Consider the following 10283-nt stretch of genomic DNA (forward strand, 5'->3'; position numbering starts at 1 on the left):
CGATCAACGATTAAAATGTCTTCTCAAATCTTGCCGGTGAATTTGAGCTCAGAATGTTCTTAAAACGGAAGTAGTGCCAAAAGATCTTGGTCAATGATAATAAAAAAATTCTCAGATTGTTTTCTAAATCTTAAGATCTATTAAGGCTCATATGGTAAAATTTACGATCCTTAAGCACAACTAAAGAAACATAAGAATACTTGAAGCGCATTTACAATTAAGATATTCTGCGAAATACTTTCAATTGGAATTTGACATGAGTAATTATAGTCATGGTAATCTTTCAATTGAACAATATTATTTTAACTTTCTAAATTTATAGAGCGAATATACTGACATTATCTATGCTAAGGTGTTAAAGGAGAACTTAGCTAGTCATCAGGCTATTAATGAAGAAAGTCGTCGTGATCAGTTTTTAATGAAGCTCCGACCTGAATTTGAAACAGCTCGGACTGGACTGCTGAACAGAGATCTGATTCCTTATTTGGATATCTGTTTTGGTGAATTACTGCGCGAATAACAAAGGTTGGCGACACAAGTTGTTATTAGTACAACAAGTGAATCATCAGAAATAATTAATATGACATATGCTGCTCAGACCGAAGGCATGGGACCAGTACAGTGCTACAACTGCAAAAAATTTGGTTATATTGCACGTAATTGTAAAAATAAGTGTTGTAATTATTGCAAGCAAAAGGGACATTTTTACGGAGTGCCTTACACGACCCGAGAACTGTAAACCACAAGCGTTTCATGCCACGGTATCCGACACTCACAATCCTGGCTCGACATCCACAGTTGCTGACAATAATCAATCAGTTGTCACACCAGATATGGTTCAACAGATGATTCTCTCTGTCTTTTCTGCTCTCGGCCTTCAAGGGAAAGGTAAAATTATTGCTTTCGTTCATTCTACTTGGTTTGTTGATTCAGACGTCATAAATCATATGACTAACACAACTGATTTATTGCATAACCAACGACCATACACTGGTGCTCAACATATTCAGGTCTCAACATATTCAGGTTGCTAACATATTCAGGTTGCTAATGAAAATAATATTTCAATTACGACAGTTGGTTATATTAACTCCTCCTTCAGACATGTCTTGATTTCTCCTAAATTATCTGCTAACTTACTCTCTGTTGGTCAAATTGTGGATAATAACTATGACGCGCATTTTTCTCGTGATGGTTGTATTGTGCAGGATCATGTGTCGGGAAAGGTGATAGCAAAGGGGCCTAAAATGGGCAAGTTGTTTCCATTACAATTTACGGTTCCTTCGAATATGTCATTAGCTTCTTCAGTTGTTGAGAATAAAGCGAGCATCTGGCATAAAATGTTAAGTCATCCAAATGATATGTTGTTAAAACATTTACTTAAAAGTAGTGTTTTTCATTCTACAGATAAGAATTTAGTAGTTGATTGCTCTGTTTGTAAACTTGGAAAAAGTAAGACATTATCTTTTCCTATTTCCAATAGTCGTGTTAATTATTCATAGTGATGTTTGGAGAGCTATACCAGTTATTTCACATGCTCAATATAAATATTTTATGACATTTATTGATGATTACAGTCGATTTACTTGGATCTATTTTTTGCGTTTCAAAGCAAAAGTATTTACTGTATTTCAAACTTTTTTAACATATGTTGAAACACAGTTCTTCGCTTGCATAAAAACCTTACGATATGATAATGACGGTGAATATATGTCTCATGAGTTTCAAGCATTTCTCTATATAAAAATATTATTTCACAACGTTCATGTCCCTATACACCGCAACAAAATGGAGTTGCTGAATGAAAAAATCGGCATCTATTAGATATTGTGCGTGCATTATTGATAGATCTTCTGTTCTAGCTAAATTTTGGACTGAAGCATTATCTACTGCAGTTTATCTCATTAATCGTTTACCATCTCAATAATTGAAGTATGATTATCCATACTATTGATTTTTTGGTAAACATCATATTTAGCATATGTTATATATTTTCAGATGTGTTTGCTTTGTTCATCTACCTGCTCATGAACGTCATAAGTTGGCAGCTCAGTCACTACGATGTGTCTTTAAGGGGTACAGTCCTAATCATAAAGATTTTGTGTGTTATGATTCGATTAATAGTCGCTGACATATTTCTCAGAATGTGATTTTCTTTGAACATGAATATTACTTTCAGCATCATGTGTCGACACCAGATACAGTTATACTTCTACAATTTGATAATTCTTTTGTGGATAAAAGATTCAAACTTGACATTGTCTACACACGACGTCTGCCTCATTCACCTTCAATCCTCCCCGATCCTAATCCAAAAATTGCTCCAATAAGTCTTCGATGATCAACTCGGCGAATCCATCCTCCAGATAGATATGAGTTTTCTGCAATTTTAACTAATACCACTGTTCCTACCTCTTACTTTCAAACTGCTAAACAGACTTGTTGGGTCAAAGCCATGCAAGAGGAACTTCAGACACTTCAAGACAATCACACGTGGGATATTATTTCATGTCCTACAGATGTTAAACTCATTGGTTGTAAATGAATTTACTCTCTTAAAGTCTGATTTGATGGCTCTCTTGACAGATATAAGAAAAGATTGGTAGCTCTTGGCAATCAACAGGAATACAGGATGGATTATAAAGAAACATTTGCACCTATGGCAAAGATGACAGCTGTCCGGCTGGTGTTATCTATTATTGCATCTAAAAGTTGGTTCTTAAAGCAGATGGATGTTAAAAATGCATTCTTACATGGGGATCTCAAAGAATATGTCTATATGACTCCTCCTTCAGGCTTGTTTCTATACATTCACATGATGTTTGTAAACTCAAACGGTCCCTATACGGTCTGAAACAGGCTCCACGGGCATGGTTTGAAAAGTTTTGCAATACCCTTCTTAGCTTCTCTTTTCTTTAAAGTCAGCATGATTCATCGTTATTCCTTTGCAAAACTGACAAGGGAATTGTTTTTTATTAGTATATATCGATGATATTATCATCACAGGATCTGACAATCAATTGATGTCTCAGCTACAGAAGCGTCTTCAGGGTCTTTTCATATGAAATATTTGGGATCATTAACTTATTTCTTAGGACTTGAGGTTCACTCTTCTCTCGCTGGTATTTTTCTTCATCAACGCAACTATACGAAGGGACTCATTACTTTGGCTGGTCTTCAAGATGGTCGCTCTGCTGATACTCCTTTGGAAGTAAATGTCAAATATCCACAAAATGATGGTGAATTTTTATCTGAACCATCTCTATATCGACAACTTGTTGGGAGTCAATTATTTGACTATTACACGTCCTAATATTTCATTTGTTGTACAACAAGTTAGTCAATTTATGCAAACTCCTACATCTTCATTTAGCTGCAGTTTGACGTATTGCTCGGTATTTGAAAGGTATTTCTCATCATGGTTTGTTCTTTTCTGCGAAATCTCTTATCACCCTAACAGCCTATAGTGATGTCGATTGGGCTGGTTGTTCTGATACACACTGATGTATTACTAGTGGTGCACGTTTCTCGGTAACTCTTTAATCTCTTAGAAGAGCAAGAAACAAGATTGAGTATCTAAGTCATCTATTGAATCAGAATATCACACTATGTCATCTGCTTTTTCCGAGATCATTTGGCTTTGGGGTGTGCTGGCTGAGCTTGATTTTCCTCAGCTTAAGTCAACTTCTCTTCATGCAGATAATACGAGCGCTATCCAGATTGCTGTTAATCCTGTTTTTCATGAGCACACAAAACACATTGAAGTGGACTGTCATTCCATTCGAGAAGCTTATGAGGATGGTGTTATCTCTCTTTCTAATATCACTTATGATCTTCAAACGGCTGATATATTTACTAAGGCTCTTTCTCGACAGCGTCATCAGTTCTTGTAGGCAAATTGATGCTTCTTGATCAGCGAGCATCAATTTGAGAGGGATATCAATCAGGAGTAAATGAAATCAGACAGAATAAAGAGTTTCCTTCTTCGCAATAGTGCAAAGAAGGAATATTATATTTGCATGGATTCTTTCCTTTTAGTGGAATATTTAGATTAGCAATATGTATTAATTAAGTTACCTTTAATAGCTTATACAGAATATTATGTACCTAAAATAGATTGTACATACTATTATTTATTAGAATGAAAGCGAAGGAAAAGACATTCGGCCTATTTGTTCAAAACTTTGACAAAAAGGCTTGAAAAATTAAAGCAGAGCGAGATATATTTAAACTTCATGCTACATAACGGAGAATTTCCTAAATTATTCCTTGATTCATACTTCAAACAAAAATCATTAATATAGGCAATCAATAATCAAAAGAGAGCTGTGAACGAGTGAAATTTTCATACCGCCTTGCTGATTGTTGTAAGAGCTGCCATAAAGCATGCTGCAAGAAAATTAGCCAATAGTGTCCCAATAGGGAGCCATTTGAGTGATCCCTTCTTTCCCAGGCCCTGGCCATTAAGTCTAGCAAGGTACCATCGAGCCCAAACACCAACAGGTCCTGCCAAGCAGCCCAGCCAGAGTATAGCGCCACTGGTGAGATTGTCTAATTCTTTACCAGCTAATGTGCCACTCAAGCCCCATAATGATGCCCATATCACTAGCATGAATATCATAATGATAACATTCCATTTAAATGTATCTAGTCTCATGTTCTTAAGTATAGTTTTGGTTCTCTCCGGACAATTTTCAATCCATTCCAAAAAACATCTGCGCAGCCACTCAGCAGATTCCACCCCAATATTGATACATTCATTTACAATTAACATGCCTGCGAAAAAAAAAATGGCAGCACGAAAATGAGATAAAATTTCCATCACAGCAAAAAATTCGTGCGTGCTCACATATGACCAATGCTTATTAAATCCTATCATGAATCTTGAATGTTAAAATTTAATTAATATCTTATAATTCTATGAAAAACTGTTCAATTTTGATATTATAAGCCACATGAACACCGAAGTCATCCATGAAAAAAAAATCAAGTTCTTTCACAATCCAAAATAACCACATGCTTCCAACAAAAGCACGATTTGCATAAAGTTAGATATTAAGTAATAGCATAGTCTTTAAGGATGGCAATGCAATAATGATTGTTTTTATATCCAAGCCTGTGATAAAATAGATATAATTAAATAAATGGAGCTCTAGAGGTGCTTAAAAGTGTAGTAGATTAACATCAGCATCATGCCTCGAAGAATAGCTGACCCTTTCTTAAGACATAAAATGTGACCTAGTCATCAATGTTGAAGGCTTCTTCAAGACCTTGCAGGAACAAAAGCAACTTTAGATTAGTATCTTGTGTTCTTGTGGCAACATAAACTCATCCAGCTCATTATTGAAATTGAGATTAAACAGCTTTACAAGTTGGGATAAGAGCCAGTGCACCATCTAATAGATCTTTGAAATGTCATAATCTCAAATCTAAGCAGAACAGATTATATTCAGTTGGATTTGGTTTGATTCTTTTTTAATTGGCAAAACCTATTTTGGGTTTCTCAGGTTCAATATGAATGGAAATGGTATGACACACTTTGGTTCGACATGATTATAATAATCAAATATAACAAAGAGAATTTACTAAGTGACAAATTTATGATGACCTCTTTTGTGATTGTAAGGCTCAAAATGTATCATGTATAAGGTATAATAAAATATAATTCTACTCTATTTGGTTTTCTCAAACAACAAATAAACAAGCTCAATTATGCAAAACATATAACTGAAATTGATTTAAAATCAAGTAAGGTTGGAGCAAATTGATCAGTTAATTGCTTTTATTCAATATTTAAAGTTCTACCAAGTTCTTTTTATATTTCCAGAATCAATACCACATCACATGATCATAAAGAAGATTATTATTAGTTAAAAGTTTGTGTACTCAGAAAACAACTCATTTTATATGAAGAGTATGTTAAATCAATCACACATAAGTGTAGCTTAACATTAATAAATTAAGAAAAATAATGCTGGAATACCTAAAATAATGCCTGCGACCGCATATGCCCAGTGACCCTTGGTAGACAAGTTGAGCATTTTCTGATTCCACCCACTAAAAGTTGTGAGACTTCCCATGTAGCCAGTTGTTATTCCAATCACCAGATGTTCAGATATAGCACGTACATCAGCCTTGAATACAATGCCAAACCAGCCCATAAGAAAAGAACCTAACTGCGAACAAAATGCTTTAAACTATATTAAACCAAAGATCAGGATTAAATTTAAAAAATATAAGTGAAGTCAAATAAGGTACCATGTTGGAGGGGAGATCAAGGTAAAGGGGTGTATCATCCCCTGTAAGAGCAAGAAGGTCCGGACCAAATAGCCTTTCCAGTAAATATCTTGTTAAAACCTGTAAGTTAGGATAAAGATGAAATAAGAATAAGACCACTACAGATTAAATGAGTAATTTTTGCTTATGAATAAAGATATTTGCAAAATAATTTATTAGTGGTCAACAACAATGCATTATATATTACACTCAAGAACTTTCCAATGTCACGTTTCTTGGTTGAACCTGCAACCTTAGCAGTACTTCCTGAAAGCAAAAAGGCACCCTAAAAAATAATCTCCAATAGACATTAATTCTTTCATTTCTTGCGTTTTTTTAAAGTCCTACTTCATGTTTCTTTTGTGTGGTTTAATTTTTTTTCTGCAATTTTTTTACTACTATGACATCAAAATAACTAAAAGGATTTTGTTATTTTTACTAAAAGGATTCATGTAGCCGACCCCACGTGGTGGGATTAAGGCTTTGTTGTTGTTGTTGTTGTTGTATGACATCAAAATAACTACTAAAAAGTAGTGTGTGCTCATAACAACATAAATAATAGAAGCCAATCTGAATTTCAGTCACAAAATGCTAACATATAATTGTCAAATTCATTCCTAATAACATACATCAAATGATAACACAGTTGAACAATTTACCCCGAGAATTCCAAAAACAGCCAAGTGGATCAAGTATGAAACATAGTCTAGCCTGGGAGGCAGTCTATTCTGTACATCCTGCAGACAAAAAAGTCATCAGCATTTGTTGTAGTTAAATTTATCTTTTCAAAAAGTAGCTAGGAAATTCAAGTACACTGTAATATTTAGTCATGTAATTCAGAACATAAATGTTTTGGAGAGTTCTCCTTACAAAATATGCATTGTCAAGTTATAATATAAATATCAGTACACTTAAAAACATCTTACTGCAGTGCATAGCCCTAAATTTATTTCAGCACTGAGGCTGAAAATATTAGTGAACTTCAAATGCTTTTATCAATCTTGATAAACAAGAAATATATTTTTATTTGTGATTCACCTGTTTTGATGAAACATCCATGTTCTGCACCATATCTTTCTCTGTAACATGCAACATCAGATCAGCAGAGCAGGAAGGGGAAACAAACTATCAGCCTCCAAGAGACAAGAAGGAGAGCCCAACTTCGAACCAGGATGTCTAGATAGAAAACCATCTGTTACAATCTCAACATCATTGGCTGAACGCTGGAGCCCATTCTCAGTGTTATTCTCTTTATCAGTGGGGACCCCCATAAGCTCATGGTCATATTCATGACTACTTCGGATTGAGCGATCCCCACTATCTCCTATTTGCGCGACAATAGAACTGTCAACCTCTCCAAGTATCTGGCCTGTTAATTCCCTTGAAATACTGATTGACTCCAACATCTGATCACCCAAATCTCTTGTGAGGCTACGTGAAACTCTCCTTCTGAGACCTCCATGATTAATCCCACCAAGGGAATCTTGCCTTGATTCATTTGTGATAAGTGAGTTGGTCTGACCATGAAAATAACTCCTTGAGATTGTTGTAATGCCCCCTCTACGGGCTGAGGCACTTTCAAACAATTGCTCATTATTGGTGGAAACCACACTTCGGCGATCACCATCAGATCTAGCGCGGGATAAAACAACACCACTGTTCCACGTCTTCATCTCCATAGCTCTCTGCTCCATTATGCTATCATGAATGATGACTGAAGAATAAACAAAGTAGAGGACAGGAATTTAATCAATTATAATACAACGCAGTTTTATGCATGCTGTCAGAAAAAGAAGAGGGCAGGCATCATTTGAATGGACATAAAGTTCCCTGCACTGAGAAAGTGATTAGCTAGTTCTCTGTTCGGTATAAAGATGAATGGGAATCAATGAAACTGGTATTGTTTACTGAACCAAACCAATCGAAATGCATGATGAGATAAACCCCATTGCTGTCATAGATATTAACTAGTATTTAAACACCAATTAAAAGTCATATCAACTCAACACTTCAAATTTAAAGATATTTTTAGGGGGATTTACATACATAGCACCCAACACTAATCAATGTTACGTATCTCCACCCAAACTAATCAATATTTACATCCTTAGCATCCTAAACATTCAATAATTATAAAATCAACACCTCACTGTTAATCCTCTAACCCCGTTGAGTAAAGGAAGTTCGCTGCTGCTCGATTCCGGCAAAGTCGCCGGAGTTCGGACTGACCACCGCGAACGAAGAAAAAAACAGAGGAGAAAAGAGATTTAAGGTATGTATGTAAATCCCTTTGTTAAATTCTAAAACAGCCCTAAATTCTCCAGCGAGTTAGCAAACAAAGCACCAGAAGCAAAAACAGAATGATTTCAACTCGTAATGCATTATATCTACTTAGCTAATGAAGATCTTATGTTCCAAATAAGTTATTCGGTCGATTTCCATATGTTATTGCAACAATCGGGTCACATGAGGAGGCTTCTTCAATTTTTTCAGAAGCCAATTTGTAAACGGAATAAAAGATCAAATCAAAAGGAAAAAAATTATGAATCTAAGAGAGATGGGAACCGAACAGGGTGGAGAATTTACAGGCAGAGCCAAAGAGAAAATGAAGATCGGCGGGGGTTAGGCCGGTGAGGCGCGCAGAGACGAATATGTGAGTAATCAATGGCGGCGAGGGTCGTCGTCTCCTCCCCTCGTCTCGTCAAGCTTTTATTATTGAACGGATCTGCCTTTACAGAGGTTGGCTGGTAGATTTTAAAGTTTCTATTATCTGTGTTTTATTACATAAATACCACTCCAAATATTGATATTTACAATCCAGACGACTACCAAACTGATGTGTATAGCCCTGTTTTGTCGCGAACAACTCATGTTCGGCTCGTTAAGAAGCTCGTGTTGGTCTCGTTATCTTCGTTCGATAAGGTAACAAGCCGAACACGAACGAACACTAGTATTTTAAGAAAATCTATTTGACTACAAGACTACAAAGATTAATTAATTAAGAAAATAGAATTAAAATTATTAAATTAGAGTCAAATGATGTTTTAATATAAATAATAATTTTTAAATTTTGCTCAAATACTTAATATCTTATGACTACGTGATTAAGGTTGTCAAAATGATTATTTGTTCGTGAACAGCTCGTGTTCTGCTAGTTAAGCAAACGAGTCAAACATGAACATATTTTTTGAGCTCCAAATATAAACAAGCGGAACACGAGCTGATTCAGCTTGTTTATACCCTTAGATGTGGATTTTGGAAAATGGATGAAAGGGGACGATCGATTTGTAAATAGCAAATTTTGGGTGGACAGCATGTAATTGTTCTTTTTTCAAAATCAGGGAGCCACGTGTTCGAATCTAGGGGGGCCCGACGTAACTACGTTAAACAGGCTGACTTGAGAAGGGCTGGGGGAAGACCGCTGACTTTTGACCAACTGAATTAAAGCTATTATGATTGTCGGTTCTTGCCCGAGCATATCTAAGGTTTTAAAAGGAGTTTGTTTAAATGAAAAAATGAAAAAATATTATATAGGATAATTAAATATAATATATTTAAAATTTTTAGATTTTATTTTGATATAAAATAAATATGAGATTATTTTTATCTCTTTTTTTTTAATAAAATAAAATTGGTATTAATTAACTAATGATGATAATAATTTACAAGTAGTATAATGCTAGTTTGTGTTTTGTTGGTGGCGGTGGGAGCATTGAAAGACAATGGTCACGTAGTGGGCGTTATGACATGTGATAGTTATAAGAGCAGTTTCGATGGCATATTTAACAATTAAATAAATATAATAATTTTGAAAGACATTATATTTAAATAAAGGTTGAATTCAAAAATTACCACAATCTTATATCACATTTAATTTTTCACCAACAAAATATCAAAGTTTAAAAATGCAAAAAAAAAACTACAATTTCATTCAAATTTTATAAATGTTCAATGAAAATATATATTTTGGAGTGAAAGAATGCATGTATTATATATATATATATATA

At 34.8% G+C, this 10283-nt stretch overlaps 1 protein-coding gene across 1 annotated transcript in view; it reads right to left on the bottom strand.

Annotated features, from left to right (window-relative positions):
* Positions 1-8991, bottom strand: part of LOC110033297 — a 15302-nt gene extending 6311 nt beyond the window's left edge. The window contains 7 exon segments of the mRNA XM_020737224.1: positions 4352-4776; positions 5984-6176; positions 6259-6357; positions 6936-7013; positions 7315-7382; positions 7385-7990; positions 8863-8991. Coding sequence (XP_020592883.1) covers positions 4352-4776; positions 5984-6176; positions 6259-6357; positions 6936-7013; positions 7315-7382; positions 7385-7970 — 1449 coding nt within the window. The 5' untranslated portion in view covers positions 7971-7990; positions 8863-8991.
* Positions 8992-10283: the final 1292 nt, after the last annotated feature.

This window comes from Phalaenopsis equestris, unplaced genomic scaffold (assembly GCF_001263595.1).
Source record: "Phalaenopsis equestris unplaced genomic scaffold, ASM126359v1 Scaffold001126, whole genome shotgun sequence".
In the NCBI taxonomy this organism is placed as follows: Eukaryota; Viridiplantae; Streptophyta; class Magnoliopsida; order Asparagales; family Orchidaceae; genus Phalaenopsis; species Phalaenopsis equestris.